The 20,302-nt window shown below is 42.7% G+C and overlaps 1 protein-coding gene across 8 annotated transcripts in view; it reads left to right on the forward strand.

Moving 5' to 3' along the window:
• Positions 1-20,302, forward strand: part of ARMC8 (armadillo repeat containing 8) — a 79,362-nt gene that overhangs the window by 17,763 nt on the left and 41,297 nt on the right. For 4 of the 8 annotated variants that reach the window (XM_044434899.1, XM_044434907.1, XM_044434926.1 and 1 more), the window contains 2 exons: positions 17,935-18,077; positions 18,162-18,259. In XM_044434899.1, the coding sequence (XP_044290834.1) occupies positions 17,935-18,077; positions 18,162-18,259 (241 nt within the window). Of the gene's footprint in view, positions 1-334; positions 407-17,934; positions 18,078-18,161; positions 18,260-20,302 lie in introns of all 8 variants that reach the window. The other 4 variants (XM_044434962.1, XM_044434944.1, XM_044434935.1 and 1 more) reach the window with 3 other exon arrangements.

A 20,302-nucleotide genomic window follows, 5' to 3' on the forward strand; every position in this document is an offset into this window, starting at 1 on the left:
AGTGAAAAATGCAGGTCTGGAGGTCAGGAGTGGTCTGAAAAGAGCTTCAGTATAAAAGTTGTGAACTTCTGTTTCTTCTTCCTGGAAAGAGAATTGAACAAAAACTGTGCCAGTCGTCACCATCCTGCAGTACATCCCCTCATATTACATTTCTGCACATCCCAGGCTGATTCAGTTTAAGCTTAAAAAAAAAAACAACCTTGTAGAGTCCACCAGGGATATGCATAAGCATGTCCTTCCAGGCTAATGATGATTGCTCAGTTTGAATTTGCTCCCTGGGAAATGCCCAGCTTCACTGACATACTCTTGCTTTTTGCAATTTTCTGTGTGCCAGGTGTTTGGCAAAGAGTGAAAACAAGAAAAGCCAAGGCTAGAGCCCAGATGTGCCTCATCACTTCCCCTACTTGTAAGCAGCTTTGCTGAATTACTCTTAGGTTTTCCATTAGTGAGAATGCTACATTAGTTTGGTGCTATATTTAATTTTAAAGCAGTTGACTATGAACTTCTTTCAGCTTGGAGCCTTAATAAATGACTTAAAAGCTTGTGTTGATTTGATTCTCTTACCTGTCATGAAGGGTGGCCTTATAAATATGCTGAATTGCTCGGCAGACATGCTTGCTTGGTTGTTAAGAAAGTTCTGTAAAAGGCTCCATCCTATTCAGCATTTAAAGCCTTTAGAAAAGTAAGGTGTATTAAAATACATGTGAATGGTAGTGGTTCTGCCTCCAAGGTAGATAGACAATAAGATGCCTTACAATCTATCCTACCTTGCCCTTTGTTCTTGGATTGTTCAATGCCTTTTAGCTGAAGAAGAACCAAAATTATGTGCTGAGTTCAGTCTGTGGGTTACTAATTGGCTGACCTTACTTCAATTTGTCACTGTTGCAATTGCCTGATAAATTGCTTGGCTGCCTAATATTTTGAGCTGATTAGTAGGTGGTTGAAATTCTACAATACAGCTGGTTCCAATTACTTAAATGAAGTAATTCTATTGAAAATGTTCTGGAGTTAGAGGGTCCTGTAGATTCAGCATAAAGGAATTAATCTAATAGGAGATGGGGAAGCTATGGTATTATTGGTTTTAATGACTTCAAAGTGGCTGCTGATGATGACCAAGGCTTATAATACTCTTAATACAGTGTATACAAGATGTTACTTGATATGCTAAACATGAGAAACTGTGATCATAGTGATAAAACTGAGTACTTGATCCATTAAGCTTATCCTGTTAAGCTTGTTCTTTCTCATTGTTTGAATTTGTTTGGACCTGTAGCCCTGAGGTACCTAAAGTTAGTTATAAGAGGAAAATATGGTCATAAATGTTTTTAAATTTTAGTTTCTGCAGAAAAACATCACTCATCTTCTTCTGATGCTGCGTTCTTGACAGCACTTGCTATCTACACATAAATAGAATTGCTGGAATATTTAAAGTTCCACCCTTCTGCAAGCCAGGATAGCCTTCATTCAACTGTTTGTCCTCTTTCTGGGTTTCAGGGGATTAAGGATTCCAGGGAAAGGTTATGCAGTTTTTCTATCTGACTCAAAAAAATAGATTCCATCTGACTGGAATTAGTGTTCACACTGGCCCTAGAGCCAAGAGTTGTGTGGGAAAAGTAGGGAACTAGAAAACTTGATGGAGATGGTCTCAAGAAGCTTGAAAGCTAAAAGGCATGGAAACTAAGTAGAATGGTGTAGGAAGACAGTTGAAAGAAGAGTAGAGTAGTAGAGTATAGGCCTGCATGCAGAAGGTCCCAGAATCAGTTTTCAGGTAGAGCTGGGAAGTAATCTCATCAGAAAACATAGAGAGCCACTGCCAACTTAAATAAGAGAGACCTAGATGGACCCATGATCCGACTTGGTATAAGGTAGCTTGTTAAATTCCTTCTTTGATGGATTGAAATTAAAATAGTGTATGGACACAGGTGTTAGTCAACAATTATGAGAGAAGTCAGAGGACTGGAAAACAAAGGCTTGAAGTGTCATGGAGTTGAATAAAGAGGTAGCTAAAGAGAGAGGGGCTGTGAGCAGGAAGTAAATGAGTAGGCAGAAAAACTTCATTGCCTCAGATAATATGGACTAGGGGATTCATAAAGTTGTCATTCTTATGCTGAAATGGCTCTCGCACTTTTGTTGCAGGGAAGAGAATTGTTTCTCATGTGGTTTCTTCCATTATCATTTTATGGTAATTTGGTAACTAAAATGGTCAAAAGACAAAGTGAGGACTGAATATTCCATTTTGACAGGGGTGTATAATTTTTGGATTGCCTGAAGTCAACCATTGGTAAAAAGAGATAACTAATGCTGTTTTTCCCTGTGCAGCCGCACAAGTGTTTGCCTTATGTGCCTGTTTCAGAACAGGAAATGTTTTTCTTTTACTGGCTTGGTTTTGTGTGGGTGAAATTTTAAGAGGTCAAGGCAACCAGCCCTCCTTCTTGCTATGGTGAGCAATAAAATAGAGCACATAGTGGCTTCTTCAGTCCAGATAGTACCATGAGACTGATTATTTGGATCCAGTCTGGTTTTAGGCCTAGAAACATCATTGATGCTCTGATTTAAGACTTTTGCTAGGCCCTCTCAGCTGTTCCATTTAGGCTTAGAGAACCAATGTGTTATAGTGATTCTGGGTCTTCTTGGAGCAGGAGCTTCAGAATGTGCTATTTTGGGAATTTCTGTTTCCATTGGCAGGAGTAGGCATTATGGTGCTAGTAGGCACCAAAGTGCTCCTGGTCATCCTTCTTTGTACTCACCAAAGTGTCGTGCCCTATAGTGTGCTACAGTCATCTCTTCTGTCAAATTTATCAGCTATATGAAACTACTGAGGGAAGTCATCTGGAGGTTTTGGTTGATATGTCATCAGTGTGTGGTTAATACTCAGTGCTACCTCCTAGTTTTCATCTTTTTCTCCCAGAGAAGCTATGGAACTCTTGGACAAGTGTCTGGAGGTGGCTTTGGGAAACAAACTGAAACTTACCGTATTTTTCGCTCTATAAGATGCACCTGACCATAAGACGCACCTAGTTTTTAGAGGAGGAAAACAAAATATTTTAAAAACCACCAAAAGATCACATCTCTATTTCCCACCATGCAGCAACATATAGAACAGATCCAGGCAGTTGTAGTCCAATAAGGACTACCAGAGATGTGTGTGATGGGGAGAGTCTCATAAATGTTTCCAAAATTGATCAGAAAGATTTCTAAATAAAACTATTTGTTCTGTATTTCAAAATGAAGAGAAACAATATAGAAGGTTTAAGCACAAGGAAAGGAAGCAGAAGCAGGCATTGTATAAATATACCATTAAAAAGAAGAGGGAGAAATCTATATTTTATTTCTTCATTTCAGCTAATCCTGTCTCTCCTCCATTGTCCTCCTCTTTGTTTCATCTCATAAGAACCCTGCAAGATAGGTTAGGCTGAGAGTAAGTGATTGGCCCACTCAGCTTCATGGTCAAGCAGGGACTAAAACCAAGTTGTTCAGAGTTCCAGTCTAGCACTTTAAGCATTATGCAAGCAATGTTTAAACAAAGTTATTTAAACAGCAAGAATATCAGATATAAAAACCACCACCACCACCACCACCACCACGTAGCTGGAACAGCTATGATGACTCTCTATTCCAACAGGCTCATCATTTAAAAAGACACATGGAAGTAAGCAAGGAAGGGTGAAATGTAATCATGGTTAACCAAAAGAAGATATGTGATTATTTCAATTATACATAATTTCATTTATGTATAATAAGATATAGGAACTAGGAGATAACCCACTTTTTCAGGAAAACTTAAGTGGAATGACAGAAAGATAATAAGGGAGTTGATTATATGGAGGTGTTTTGGTAGTCAATTCCAGGGTTGAGAGATAGCAAAAGTAAATGGGTGGAGTTAGTTCAGGAACCAGGCAAATATTTAAATAGCTCAAGCTGGTAGAGCAGGGGAACCAAAAGTCACAGATAGGAGGAATCACAAAAATGCCATGGAGGGCATGAGTGAATGAAACTGAGACAATAGAAGATCAAAGAGAAGTAAGATTTTAGTAATCAAAATGAGAGTTCACAGGGGCATGGACAAGTTATTTTGGTGAAGAGACAAAGTAGAAGTAATATAGTTGTTAATATGTAAAGGAAGAAGCAACTTGAATTGGTGAGAAAATCTAGTTTACTTCAAGTTATACTTTAAGCATTAATAAAACCCCATAGCATAATGTAGGAAGGGAGGGGAAAGCGCAAGTTCATAAAGTAGATATATGACAAGATGGTTCCAAAATTTTATCAAAGTAAATTTAGAGTTATTTATTCAATGAGTTCATACTGCAATACTACCACTCTTAAAACACTGCTTTAAAAAGAAGAGTTGATAAAGATTTCTAATGACAGACAGCTGGGGACAGGCAGGTTTTGATAAGGTCAAAACAGACAGAAACAGCAGATAACAGCCTAGCATAGTATCATTGTGATCAGATTGAAATTCTTTTGAAAGAAAACATATTTCAGAGCTGCTGAAAGGACATCAGGTGGGGGAGATAAATAGATCCTGTAGGGTGCTGCATTGGGGATCTCTTTCCACACTTCAAACTGTGTCAGACTATGAAAAGAAAGCCCTAGTGAATAGTTAAGTTTCCTTGTATCCAGCAAGCTGACACTGATCGTTTGCTGCTTGAGCACACTGGGTTCCAGTTCAGACATGAATACCTTTGTATATTAGTCTGAATGGTGTGTGAGGCATGTGCCCATGTGATCTGGCCTCATACTGTTCCATTCCTCCTTGGAATCTTCCATGTTAATTAAGCATAGTTCCTAAAATCAACATTTTATAGTCACTGAACATGCTCACTTCTCACTGGAGACTCTTTGCTTTTTTCCCCACTCTTCTTAAGCTTTTACCAAAGGAATTTTTGCATTCTACAACCCCTTTGCTGCACCTAATATATTTTTGGGGGGTTGTGTGTACACGTAATGCCACTTGGCTGTATAACCATAGGCAGTTACAGCTGTAAACCAGAAACAGGGAATGATAAGTTCATCTGAGTTTACAGCCAGTATACTTTTCTATGTTTAAATAGTCCTTGGTCAAACACATAATATATATGAGACGTTCCATACATATGTATTAATATTGCTTAGTCTAGTGTTCCCCAACCTGATGCCCTACGTATGCATTAGACTAGAATTTCCATTATCCCCAAGAAGAATAGACCTTTTGGATTCAACTAAAGTGTTTCTAATATAGTGTATTGTCAGGATGGAAAAGTCACTGTCTCTTTAGGATGTTCAGGACTTTTATAGAATGTTATAACTAGTTAGCACAATATTCCACAGCGTATTTCAAGAAAACACCAGTAAAACAGTGTACTTTCTTTGGTAACACTAGGGCTAGATGTTATTTCTGGATATGGAGTCTATTTTCTAATACAATTTATTGTAATATAACATATCCTGAAGAACATGGTTTTGTTTAATTTATAGTTTAAAAAGGATTGTGGTAGAATGTAACAAAAGCAAGGAGCAAAATAAACATTTCAGTGATGGAATGGGGAATAGGGCATTTATTTGTTTCATCTAACAGCCCTGGCACCCCTGTGGCTTTTCTCAGTTTCTCACTGTTTTTTCTGTTACTGAATGCCAAGAAAATAAGCACTCATTAATTTGCATAACTTAATTCAGTGGAGAAGATACTACATTTGCAGCAGCAAAAAAAGAAAAGAAAAAAAAAAGATCCCATCCTCTAGTGGCAGCAGATATGTCTTGATTCATGACTGAAATTCAGAAGGGCACATTTTTCTAAAGTTCTTTTGAGTTTCCCTTAAGCAGTTTCATTCCCATAAGATCAGTTTGTGATTGGTAAAGGGCACTGCCTAAAAGAAAAACTCCCAAGCTTATGTCAGACTGAGGGTCATGACCAGTATCAACATTATGTCTTCATTCTGTCCAGTGAAAGTCAAAGGATGGCAGAATTGAGACCATCTAGGAGCCTGATAAGCATGCTATTAAAGAACCTAGTTTCTTTTGTATCTTTATCTTTCCTTTCAAGTAATGGGAATGATATATTAATATTCAAATCAGAGCCACTTCCTTCCTGCATTGCATTTTTGTGTGTATCTGGACAATGTATCATGCATTTTCACTCAAGAGAGCTGTGATTGGCCCCTGCTCTCTAATGAATATAAGCTAGTCAGTTCTGTGTGTCTGTAATATGAACTCTGTAAATGAGATTTGAATAACTTTTAGGTTTGAGTGATTTTGATTCTACTGTATTAAAACCCACATTATACATTTTCTACTGCCTTTTAATTTGCTTTAGAATTAAAAAAAAAATTCATAGGAGTGCTTAGTCATTTCTGTGAGAGATCTAGTCATGTGTTGTTTGGAGGTGTTATATTATGCACACATTTTGTTTGTACGTGTAGTGTTACAGCAACTATATGGAATGCAGTTCTGAAACTCCTGCTAAAGAAGATTAATTAATATAATCGTACAATCCTATTAAAGAAAGTTTCTTTTGTATAGTCTCTGCATGGGATGTAAAATAAGAGCTTTGTTTATGCAATTAGTATTAGTGTCAAAGAGATTGACCCCAATTAGTGTAGTTTATTGTTGTTGTGTGCCATTGTGTTGTCTCTGGCTTATGGAGATCCTCTGAATGAATGCACTACAAAATGTCCTATCCATGACAGTCCTGATTAGCTCTTGTAAATTCAAGGTTGTGGAGTCAATCCTTCTTATATTAGTTCTTTTCTTCTTCTGCCAGCAACTTTTCCTAGCATGAAACTTCTTCAGGGAGTTTTGACTTCTCATGATGTGTCCAAAGTATGACAGCCTCAGCTTAGTCATTTTTGCTTCTAGGGAAAGTTTTAGCTTGACTTGATCTAGGATCCACGTCTCCATCTTTCTGTCAGTCCAATTTCTCCAGCATTATTTATTAATTTAAAGCTTTTATAAACTGTTTAATTAGCAAAGAGCTCTCAGTGGTGTACAAGATAAAAACATAACATAATATACGTATTTAATATTAGTAAGACAACTAAAAATCCACCAGAAAGCAACATTATAAGCAATAAGTAATACATAACACCAAATAACTAATCCATATTATGCCAATAACAATATCAATAAAACCAGTATAAAAATCAAAAAATGTTTTGCTATTAAAATACTTGGAAAATAAAATGGTTTAGCCGGGCATTAAAATGTATACAGGTTAATGCCAGATGCACTTCTCTGGGGAGGTGATTTCGCAGTCAGGGCACCACAACTGAGAAGATCCTTTCCCTTGTGGCCACCTTCCTTACATCTTTTAAAGGTAGCTCCCAGAGAAGTACCTCTGTAGAGCACCTGAAGATTTGGGTAGGTGTATATGTGAGGAGACATTCCTTTAGATATCCAAGTTCTATGCTGTTTAGGACTTTATGTGTTAATATGAGCACTTTAAAGCAGGCCCAGACTTCAGTTGGTAACTATTGCAGATGACAGAGAACAGGACTTAGATGTTCATGCCTGCCTGTCCCTGTCAACAGATGAGCTGCCCTATTTTGTACCAACTGAGGTTCTTCGTCGTGGCCTCTGTGCATCACACATATGGGTTCTGCGCCTGCGCAGTGCCTTTGGCCGGAAGATTGAAAGCTAACGGTTTTTGGCGGGAAGCTCCGCTCCCCTCCCCCATGGGCTATAAAGAGCGGAGCGTCCGCCATTTGTTCAGTCTTTGCGACGCCGTTCGCTGTGCCTCGTGCCGCTTTCGTCTTTCGCTTGACCGTTTCCTCGTAGCTATTGTCTTCCTTTCATTCCCAGTTTTTACATCCCTAAAACTCGTTACTTCTAGTTTCTTCTTCTATCGTTCTAGTGTTCCATTCCTCCTTCAAAATATATATATATATATATATTCTTACCCTCTGCACTGTCTTCCTTTTTCTTCTTCTTCTTGCGATGGCGCAGCAAGCGGCCTTCCGCAAGTGTGCGGAGTGCGGATCGAAAATGTCTCCATCCGACCCGCACGATCTATTTGGGGGAGGGGCATAGGACTGACAGGTGCTCCCACTGTCTGGTCTTCTCCAAACAGGCCAGAAAAAACCGGGAGAACCGCCTCCGGAGACTCCTGTGGGATCGGGCTCTTATGCAGTCCGACCCATTGGTCACTGCTCAGAAGCCTTGCCCGGCTGCGGTGGTACCGCCCTCCCGTCCATCAGATGAAGGTGCCTCCGCTTTGAGGGCCCCACCAGCTTCCCCTAAGAAAAAAAGGGAGAAGCGCAAGCATGCCGAGGCTGTAAAACCTGCCAAAAAGGCCAGGAAGGAGAAGCCTTCTAAGTCGACCCCGAAGGCTAAGGATCCGGATCAACCCCGACACTGTACCTCGGGTTCGACAGTAGCGTCGGTACCGGCGCCTCCTACCGTGCCGACGCCACCCGAGCCGGCGATCCGGGCAGCCATGAGGGTCACCCCTCAAGGATCTCCTCGCCGTGTGGCTGATCCCCTGGTTGAACCGCCGCCAGCTGTCCAACGGGGTTCGATCTCGGATGGAGAGATCCAGGACTCTCCTCCCAGGGCTAGGTCACCAACCCCTATGCCCTCGGCTACGCTGGAGGCGGATGTGGTTGACACCCCGCCTAGGACCCGCAGAAGCCATTCTAGGGAGCTGCGCTCCGAGAGGGTCGAGGACTGGCGTCGTCCCTATTATCCACCTTGGGACGAGCCATACTCGACCGGATTCTATCCCGCTTCAAGGGATCAACCACAATTCCACCTTCGTGACCGCCCGCCCCATCCGGATCCAAGGCGCTCATCCCCAGTACCACGGGATGATAGCAGTCACTCCGTCTCGCCAGCAGAGTCTTCCTCTTTGGCTCCTCCTTATTATGGCGCGGATCCCGTCGACTCTGATTTGGATTCGACCTCTCCTGATGCTGCGGTTACCTCCCAGGGCCCCGCATCACCAGATGAGTCCCATGTGTCCTTTGCGGAGCTAATGGGCAGGCTCGTCCAATCTTTGGACATCAACGCCGTCCAACGGCCAGGGCCGTCTACGGACAAAATATACGACGTCGTCCGCGGGGAGCAGTCCACCTCCATCGTCCTGCCACTGATTACCACCTTGCGGCAGGCGATGACCCAACCCTGGGACTTGCCATCCCATCCTCAACCTACATCCCGGAGGTACGAAGCCATGTACCGGGTTTGGGAGGAGGACATTCCATTCCTCCTCCGACACCCCAAGCCGAACTCAGTCGTGGTGGAGTCCTCCCAGGGAAGGGAGGCAAGGGGTCATACCGCGCCGAGAAACAAGGAGGGCCGTAAGGTAGATGCACTGGCCAGGAGGGTTTACGCAGCCTCAGGCTTGGGATTGCGTATCTCTAATTACGAGGCGACGTTGGCGAGATACCAGTATTTCATAATGCAGCGTCTCAACAACGTCGTCTCGGCCCTCCCGGATCAACAGGGCGAATTGGCCAAGATCCTCATCAAAGAGGCGATGCACGTGGCGGTGCAACAATCGTCCACAGCCAGGCACCATGTGGACACCAATTCGAGGGCACTGGTTGGTGCTGTCTCGCTTCGGAGACATGCGTGGCTACGGAGCGCCAATTTCCCTGAGGAGACCAAATGGCGCATCGAAGAAATGCCCTTCGATGGGTCCGGGCTATTCCACGCTAAGACGGACCATAAGCTCAAGAAACTCCATGAGTCTCGGATGACGGCCCGACGAATGGAGCTTCAGTCGCTGCCCAAATGTAAGTGGCTGTGGAACCGTCCGCCCTACAGACAGCAGTATTACCCCAGGCAACAGCCTCAACATCGGCAGCAACAGCAACGCCGCCGTCAGCAACCTCAGCAAAGATACCAGCAGGGCCGTCGCCGATTCGACGATCGGAGAAAGCGCTGACTTGATTGGCGAACCACTCCTCACACTCCTCAAATACCCACCCCTCTCTCATCTGGGGATCGGCTCCGGAGCCGACTTCCCATTTGGGAGTCGGTTACATCTGACCGGTGGGTATTATCCATCGTTCAACACGGCTATCGAATAGAATTCGACATCGTTCCCCCATCGAGTCCGATCCGGGTTACTTCATGTTCGCCGATACTTCTCAACGAAATACAGCAACTTCTCCGAAAAGGAGCAATTCGCCAAGTATCCCCATCTGACGGACTCCACGGGTTCTATTCTAGATACTTTACAGTCCCCAAGCGGGACGGTGGTATACTTCCGATTTTGGATTTACGGGACTTGAATAAGTTTATTATACAGAGAAAGTTTCGTATGACCACCCTGCAAAACATTTTGCCGTTGTTAAGGAGAGGGGATTTGTTCGCCTCACTGGACCTGAAGGACACCTACTTTCATATTTCAATTCATCCAACTTACAGGCGTTTCCTTCGTTTTGCTGTTGAAAACCAACTTTATGAGTTTAAAGTTTTACCTTTCGGACTGGCTACGGCCCCAAGAACTTTTACTAAATGCGTGGCTCCTGTCTGTGCCTTCCTACACCTTCAGGGTATACAAATTTACCTGTACCTCGATGACTGGCTGTTGGTTTCGCAGTCCAGAGAAGGACTCTTGGATGCCATCCATTCAACATGTACCTTACTAGATAGTCTGGGCCTCCGTATTAATACAGAGAAATCTTCTCTTCTCCCGACACAGACGCTCACCTTCATTGGAGCCCACTTGGATTCGACGTTGGAGAAAGCCTTCCTTCCTCGGGACAGACAGCAGACCCTCGCTCACCATATTCATCGAATCCGTCGACAGGGAACAGTTACGGCGAGATCCATCCAGAGGGTCCTGGGGCATATGGCCTCCTCAGTTGCCATAGTTCCACATGCCAGACTTCGGCTTCGCCCCTTACAACTATTGTTCAACAAGGTGTATCATCCTCAAAGGGACCCACAATCGAAACTGATTCGGATCCCGTCTTCCGTGCTCCACTCCCTGTCCTGGTGGCTGAAGCCGACCAATCTAGTGATGGGAGTCCCCTTCCAGGCGCGACCTCCTACGATAACTCTCGGCACCGACGCGTCTCTCCTAGGATGGGGAGCAATATGCTCTGGCCTGTCTACCCAGGGTACGTGGACTCGTCTAGAATCCACGAATCATATCAACTTCCTAGAGCTATTGGCAGTCTTCAAGGCCCTTCGTTCTTTCGAAGACCTCCTTCATTATCAGATCGTTCAGATAACTTCGGACAATATAGCAACCGTTTTTTATCTGAACAAACAGGGAGGGACGAAGTCACCAACCTTAGCCAGGCTTTCTATGAGAATTTGGGACTGGTGCATTCAGAGACACATCACTCTGATGGCCGTTCATCTGGCTGGCACAGACAATGTGCACGCGGATCTTCTCAGCAGACACATCTTCACTTCTCACGAGTGGGAACTGGACCCTCGCACGCGCAACCATCTGTTCAGGCACTGGGGATTTCCCGATGTGGACTTATTCGCTACCCAACAGAACAGGGTGTGCGAGGCTTACTGCTCGAGAGCAGGAATCGGACACGCATCCCTAGGGGACGCATTCATGATCCCCTGGAACAATATGAACTTCTACGCCTTCCCTCCGATCCCTCTTTTGATGAAGGTTGTAGCAAAGATAGTGAGCGACCATGCATCGGGGATACTAGTTGCCCCCTGGTGGCCACGCCAAGCGTGGTTTGCAAAACTGCTCGACATCTCCCGAGGGGAGTTTCTTCATCTTCCGACACTTCCGTATCTTATAACGCAAATGGACGGCACACTTCGTCACCCGGACTTGCTCTCATTGAATCTGACAGCGTGGCGGATTCGATGATTGACCTTGCATTGGGGCCGGCGACGGATTCGAGAGCCTCGAATCCTACAGCTTCTATTAATTCATCGGTATCGACGATCACTTCGACCGCTTCGGCCCCGATTTTCGAATCCAACCATGCGGGTGCTTCTCACTGCCACAATCTCTCTGTACCATCTGGTTCGAGACAGACCCCGTCGAATTCGAATCCAATGCTCTTGCACTCTGAGATTCAGCATATTATTGACGCTGCTCTAAAGCCGTCCACAAGAAAGTCATATACGGCTAAATGGAAGCGGTTTTCCACCTTCGCCGAGTCTCATTCGTTCTCCCCACTTGTCTCATCAATTGAACAAATTCTTCAGTTCCTTCTGGAGTTGCATCACTCCGGACTGAAGCCGTCTTCTATTAAAGTGTATACGGCCGCAATAGCCTACTACCGTGGCTTAGTCGACGGATCACCCCTGTTTTCTCATCCTATTTTCAAGAGATTTTTGAAAGGACAGTATAACCTTAATCCATTGATTAGACCGGTTATGCCCACGTGGAGCCTTTCTGTAGTTCTACAGGCCCTTATGAGGGCCCCCATTGAACCTTTGGCGACTGTGGATCTCCGATTAGTTTCGTGGAAGACGGCGTTCCTTGTAGCTATCACGTCAGCCCGGAGAGCTAGTGAGCTTTGTGCCCTCCGCATCGACCCTCCTTATCTAAACTTCCACAGAGAAAAGGTCGTTTTACGTCTCGACCCATCTTTCTCGCCCAAAGTCTCTACACCTTTCCATACAGGACAAGACATTGTACTGCCTGCCTTTTTTCCATCGCCATCGAATCCCTTGGAAAGATCCTTGCACTCCCTCAACGTTCGGCGTTGTTTAGCCTTTTATCGATCGCGAACGGAGTCTATTCGGCGATCCAATAAACTGTTCATTAAATATTCGGCTAGAGATCAGGGCGACCCAGTCACTCCTCAAAGGCTCTCTAAGTGGATAGTCCACACTATTACCTTGTGCTATCAGTTAGCTAAGCTCGAACTGCCTACAGTTCCCTGAGGCCATTCCACTAGAGCTGTCGCTACGTCTTCTGCATTCGCATCCGGAGTTCCGATCGATGACGTCTGCTGAGCCGCTACTTGGGCGAACCCTTGCACCTTCGCCAGGCACTACCGTCTTGATGTTCGGGCTCGACGGGACTGCTCTTTCGGTAGAGCTGTACTCTCCTCCGTCCTACAATGAGGACACCTTCCCTCCTCCTTTGATGGTAAGCTTGTAAATCTACCCATATGTGTGATGCACAGAGGCCACGACGAAGAAAAGCAGGTTGCTTACCTGTAACTGATGTTCTTCGAGTGGCCATCTGTGCAGTCACACCACCCACCCACCAGCCCCACTTGGTGTCGGTGAGTGGACTCATTCATCGGTACCGAAAGTTTCCCATTTTTTCTTGGTACCGATCCCTTTTTCCTATCTCATACTGAGAATTTTTCCACAAGGGGGTGCACGTTCGGTCGTCAAAGACTGAACAAATGGCGGACGCTCCGCTCTTTATAGCCCATGGGGGAGGGGAGCGGAGCTTCCCTCCAAAAACCGTTAGCTTTCAATCTTCCGGCCAAAGGCACTGCGCAGGTGCAGAACCCATATGTGTGACTGCACAGATGGCCACTCGAAGAACATCAGTTACAGGTAAGCAACCTGCTTTTTCCAGACTGTTTTCAAGCGCAGTGCCACATAGAGTGCACTAGTTTTAACTACAATTGCACTCTGGGCCACTGCTGAGATCTGGGCATCCAGTTTTAGGATTGAATCCAGTACACCCAAGTTGCAAACCTGAGTTTTCAGAGGTAGTGTAACTTCATCCAGCACAGCATGGGGAACAGAACAGAACCCTTAGGAACTCCACTGATCAGTGACCAGGGAGTTGAAGAGGAGCGTGTCTCCCCTCCACCCCATCACCACCTTCTGGGTCTACCCTCTAGGAAAGAATGGGACCACTGTAAAACAATCCCTTCAATTCCCAACCCAGCAAGGCAGCTGAGAAGGAAAAGTGGCATTCAAGATTTTTTCTGTCACCCTTTTCTCGCCAGTCTTTAGCAACTATGAATGTTTTTTTCATATGTCATCCATCTAGGCTTATTCTTTCTTGTTACAGGAGTTGTCTTTTTGCATTCTTTTCTTATGTCTCTGGTTTCAGTGCACAGTTCTTCTGTCTTGTTTGCACTTTAAATTCCTCAGGGATATTATTTAAGTTCTACTTTGGCACTATGCTTCCTTTAGTGATCTTTTTTAGCTTAACTCTGTTTTTTACATTAAGAGTTCATGGTCACTACCACAGTCTGCTCTTGTTTTGTTGTTTTGGCTGCAAGAATACAGCTTCTCCATCCCCTGCTTCTATTTCTTTATTATGTTTATAACCCACCTTTCTCCCATTGGAGAACTCAAGCTGGCTACATTTGGTTTCCAGGTGGTCTCTCTTCCTAGCTTAGGCTAGTTTAGACCTACTTAGCTTCAACATGGTGAGTGCCTTATGTTGCCTTTAGACCATACTTTGAACCATAGTCTATTTGATTTCTGTATTGGTCATCTGGTGATGTGCATATATACAGTCATTGTTCATTTGCTTGAAATATGTATTTTCAGTAAACAGAGGGGTTAGCTTCACAGAATTCTGTGAGATGTTCCCCTACTTTTTTTTTTAATCCCTAGCCCAAATTTTCCTATAATTGATTCTTTGTTTCCTACCTGTGCATTCCAGTTGTCTAGGATAATCAGCATTTCTTGTTTTTGTGTGTTATCAATTTCCTCTTGAACACCTACATAAATACTTCTTAAGCATTTGTTGATGGAACGTAGGCATGAATGGTGATTATGTTAAGTTTTCCACATATTCTGACTGAGAGCATTTGGTTGGATTCTGCATTATAATCTCTTACTGCCCGTGCTATATCTTGCCTCAATACTAGAGCCACTCCATTTCTTCTGAGTTTGTAATTTCCAGAGTGGAACACTTTGTGTTTGTCTAACTGAAAATATACCATTCCAGTCCACTTTAGTTCACTCACACCAAGTACTGCAGTGTAACTGTTCCATTTCCTGCTTTATGGTTTCTAGTTTGTCTTGATTCATGCTTCTCATGTTCCAATTGTATGTATTGTGCCACAACAGAATTTCCTTTCATCTCTGTGCATGTCAGCCAGTAGACTTCCTTTAGACTTTAATCTAGTTGCATCATTAGCGAGAGCACTATTCATACTCATCCTTTGCCCTTCCCCAGTGGCTCGTTAAATGCCTTTCAACCTGGGGGGGGTCTCATCTTCTTCTACAACCTCTTGTTTTATTTTGGACTGTTTTATCATAGGGTTTTCAAGGTAAGAAGATTCAGATGTTGTTTATCATTGCTTTCTACTTCACAGTGCTATCCAGAGTTAGCTTCAGAGTTAGCTTTTCACTACTGAAGATGCCTAGTAGCTTCCCTTGAGAAGTTTCTCCACCCATATCACCACTAGAGATATCATTCTCGTCTGCTGATGTAACTGTTCCTCCTGTAGAGGTTGGGTGCATGTTTGGTCTAGCATTTCTGCTTTGAGCTTTCCACCTTCGGTGACCCTGCTAGGAGTCCAGCCTGGTGAGATATTCTGGCCCTCTGCCTGCATTTCTCTTGTCTTCTCTGACACTCTCAAACCTCCTCACCATGTTAAAGTGTGCAAGCTCTGCAAGAACTTCTGTGCTTTAAGGTCTATAGCCTGTTTGTCTAAAGGATTGAATACCTCCTTATTTCATGTATTTAGCAACCATTTCAGATGGGAATAATAATCCTCACCCATTATTACGCAAATAGAACACAGAAGTTGAGAGATGGTGCAAGGCCCATGGACCCTGCATAATTTCTGGCACTTCTTTCTGGTGCCACAGGTCTTTCTTTAACAAAAATATAGCCATTTTTAAAAAAGAAATTGCTTAATGGAGAGGGGTAGGGAATGTCTAGCACAAGACCAAATACACCTCCTTCAACTGCATTCTACCCATACACACAATAATGTCATTTTGCTGCCATTTCAGCAAACCTATGGGAAGAATTTGATGAGCCAAAATTGTTTCTCTTTAAGCTAAATTTGGTACATCTAACCTGCGGAATCCATTCAGATCATCAAGCTTTAAAACTAAATTCCACAACACCATTGCAATGCATTATGTCAGCTATTTAACAGGCCTTGCATTAGCTACTGTAGCTTTTTAAATTTAGTTTTATATTTAACTTCTAAATATTGTAATGCATTTTATGATGTATTGTTGTTTGCATTTCATATTGTATTTTATGCATTGTTATAAAGCTCCCAGAGAGCTTCCAGTATTGAGTGGTTTAGAAAGAAAATTAATAATAATGTGGTGGTGATGCAGCAGCAGTGGACAGAGTCCAGTGAGGAGTGTTTCCTAGACCTGGTGAAGTTGAAGTTGGAGCTTAATGTAATGCATGTTAGTTTGGTTCTCATTGAGACCCTTGGTTCACCTGGTCCAGTACTCCCTACAATGACCAGCAGAATCTCTTGCATAGTTTCTTTAAGTTCTGCTATCTGATACTGTTCTGAGAATTGAAGCTATGACCTTTTATGTACAAAGCATGGACACTTTGCCATGGCTCCTAACCCTTGTTGAATTTGAAGAAATGTGCTTGAACTGTTTATGGTAACCTGCTTTTGACCTGATGATTCTTGAGCTATTTACCAAAAGTGATGAATATGTTGTACCATATGTTTCATATCTTTATTATATTCATTATGTGTGTATAAGTCATGATTATAGAAAGCTGGGGTGGGGGAGAAGACTTATAAAGGCAAAGAAGGCACAAAATATCAAAAGTGTGGCGTCATATGGTGCATGGTGGGCAGCATATGGGCTCCTGTGCAAGTGTACCCAACACACTGGGTGTTTTCACAGCAGCAAATCATGGGTTGGTTATTCTGCAAAGCACCCAGAATGAGCCCAAAAGACTAAGTATTTTGTTTTTTCCTTCCCCTTATTCATTCATTAGGTGGTATTCTAGAGCAATATCCCCCTGTCACTGTCATGAAGCTGAGCCACAGCAGTCTTGTCTCTGTTCTCCCCCTCCCCTTTGGAAAAATCTGCTTGACAGCCAGCTTCTCTGCTTCCCATTTGGGCAGCCACCAGCTTCAGATTGTCACAGTGGCACCTTGGAGGGGCTGCCCAGTATTTTCATTTCTGTCCCCAGAAATGACGGCACAAAAATTAAGTTTAATCTGTGAAAGGAGACCACAGATTAGCTAATAAGAGCATTTCAAACCTCCAGAGGCAGCAGGTACATTTCCTTTGCAGTGGACTTGTTAAACCTTCTTCCCACAGATCAGAGAAGCTGCAATGCTTGAGCAGGAGTTGGATGGATTTATACTTGGACATACTTCAGAGTCCAAATACCCCAGATACCCCTGGAAATCCCAACTGTAAAGGAACAAAGAATGTGTCAACTAGTTGTTGGTGAACTGTCTACTGAGTTGTCTTTAAAGGGATGGCGAGATGGTCTTTTAGCCAAGAGGGTCAGGGAAAAGTACATACTAGTTTAAGGAATAATCATGGATTACAACTAGAAAGATTGATTCTTTTTCCTGATTTTACTGTACATTTCCTTTGTCTATCATTATAAAGTGTTCTCTTGGCTATCTCCATAATCTTTCTTTCAAAAGCAACATTGGAGCTTTGGTCAGGAAAATTATTTGTCTCCAGTACCAAATTACAGTTCTGCCAGGTATTCATAATCACACCAATTTGTTTCTTGATTTGGTCAAGCTACAATCTGCAATTTATTTTGTTCAATGCTCTTTAGCTATATAGAACAATACCACCCCCAGTGTGACCTATCCTGTCCCTTCTATAAATTTTAGCATCCAGAGCATTTACCTATTATCTGATATTCTGATTTTTTTTAATTTAGAGGAGGACTAAGTAACCTCAGATTCCTTACCTTATCATCTCTTTTTTCCCATTCAATGTGCAATGTGTAGTTTCCAGAGAAGGATCATGTCATTTCTGTTTTGTATGCACTTAATGCATAATATGTGCTAAACTATGTAAATTGAAATTTTCCTTCTTGGTAGAACCTGCCTCCTTTTTTATAGGAAACTCTGTTTAGGTTGAATTCTCTTTAGTAAGTCTGTTCCTTTGTGTTCCCATATATAGGTTGCTCTACTTGCTTCAGCAAGAAACCTCCAACACCGAGCTGAAAACTGAATGTGCAGTTGTGCTAGGAAGCCTTGCAATGGGTACAGAAAACAATGTTAAATCTCTACTGGACTGCCATATCATACCAGCCTTACTGCAAGGTACTTGCACTTTCATTACTGTGTTGGTGTTTTGATGACACAACTTGTGAGAAGTAGAAAAAGTATCTCAACTTGTATTCACAGGATTACTGTCACCAGATCTTAAATTTATTGAAGCTTGCCTCAGGTGTCTTCGCACCATTTTTACCAGCCCTGTAACTCCTGAAGAACTGTTGTATACGGTAAGTTATAGGCAGCAGGAGCATAACTTTTTTTTCTTCTACAATAACTGTTTTTTGTATCATAGCTTTTATTTAGTATGTAGTGGTCGGATAGTTGAATTTCTGCTGTTTTGAGCTGCTACTGTTTTGATAGGAGTAGGAATTCATTTGTAGTCATAGAGAGACTATGCATAATGTGTGGTTTGTAGATCAGAGGAATTAGAAAGCAGATCACAATTTCTAAAACAGTAGTGTGTAGTGGGGTACCTGAGGTATGCAGTTATTTCTCTTCAAAATATTAAAGCAAATCAGTGGAAGTTCTGTATCCCTGTAAAACATATGTAATTAATGCTGTTTGTTGGGGTAGAAGCAAGTAAGTCTTTCTCTCCCCTTTTCAGAGAAGTTTTGAATAATATTTGTAATATCAACACCAGTGAGAAAACTTTCTAAAACTTTTACTGTAGGTTTCAGTCTAACTATTGGCAATGTTGTTCACTGCAAAGATTCACTGGATCATGCAGTAATATAATTGCTTAGGTTAACTAGAATTAGTGGAGTTGTGAATGGAGAAAATAAATTCACAAAACAAGTATTATATTGTGTAATAGGTGTAATACTGGCTACAGTTGTTGTTCCTGATCAATACATTAATTTGACAATAATCATAAGAATGGAAAATGCTTTCCAGGGAAGCATTTACACAGAGCATGGGTGATAAGTATGAGTTTTCCCTTCTCAGAGACACAAGAGAAAGCTGAAATGGTATCTATTGGAGCACCAGTAAGCTTGAGGGTAAAGATAAGGGGGGGGGTATTGCTCTCATCTGTTTTTTTTTAAAAACTCCTCTCTTTAAGAGATCTGTCCATTCAAGTGCTAGGCTTGAGTATTTGTGCTAGATGTTAAGTTAAACAGATCAGGAATTCAACAGGGGTACTGATCCCCCATCAATCTCTATCCATGCTGACTGAGGCAGTCTTTCGCATGGGATTGAAAAACCTGAGAACACTTGCCTTGGGGGATTTTAGCAGCCATGCTGGGGTTCCTTTATGGTGGCAGCTCAGGAGTTCATGGTCTCTATAGTAACCATGATGTGTCAACATATCACCAGCCAAATACTTTCTGCAGGACACATTCTGGATCCAATATTTGTGATTTGATGAGAAACTAGTGATTTGAGATTGAAGGGGGCTTCTCAAAAATCCCATTGTAAATCTCAGATAATGTCCTGGTTCAGTTTAGATTGGCAGTGGTATTTCTTTTTATGCAAGGGAGGTGGATCCATTAAAATGGACAAGCCCTACAAACTTGTATTATCTGTAACATTCTTGAATGTTTTGGAGGATTTGCTCGTTGACATGACTCGTACTCCTGTTGGAGTGCAGATCTTACTCTGTGTGGGAACAGCAGTTGACAGGCTTGTTCCCAGACATCCTCTCTTATATTGAAGCCCTCAGCCAGTTCCCCTATTTATCAGATAATCTTGATCGTTATTGAAACAACAGGACAACAACCAGAATGGAGTTAGTGTAGATAGCAGCTACAATTGAGCACAGTATTCTTCCTACTTTTCCATTTCCTGTTCATTCTGGAGTACTGTCCAGTAGAACTTTTTCAAGTAGTATAGCATTTGTTACATTTGGGCCATTGAAAGGATATGTTTGGAAACCTGGATGGTCTGGAATGACAAGCTTGTTAGTATTTTAAGGATAAAATCACTTGAATTTGGTCTGAACTTAAATTGTGTCATTGATATTGTTCCAGTGGAAGTGTTCAGAGAAATGTCAGTCTAGTTTTATGAAAGCAACTTCCATTATTGCAGTCTGAGGATGTGGAGAGGTTAACAAAGTACCTATGTACTTGACCCCTGCCCATCTTGACATCTTATATAAATTCAAACTGATTAGGTGGGCCTAGAAGGTTATTTATTGCCTTATTAAGATAAGGAGTTGTGTGACCACTGCCCAAGAAAACCTCCCTGGGTCTCAGTGAGGATTTATTTGTTTTTACAGTTAACCTGGTTGCAAACATTCCCCTTTGGGGCAGGGTCCCTGAGAGAGTGGTGGC

The sequence above is a fragment of the Varanus komodoensis genome, unplaced genomic scaffold (genome assembly GCF_004798865.1).
Source record: "Varanus komodoensis strain SLA01 unplaced genomic scaffold, ASM479886v1 scaffold1, whole genome shotgun sequence".
NCBI classification, from domain to species: Eukaryota; Metazoa; Chordata; class Lepidosauria; order Squamata; family Varanidae; genus Varanus; species Varanus komodoensis.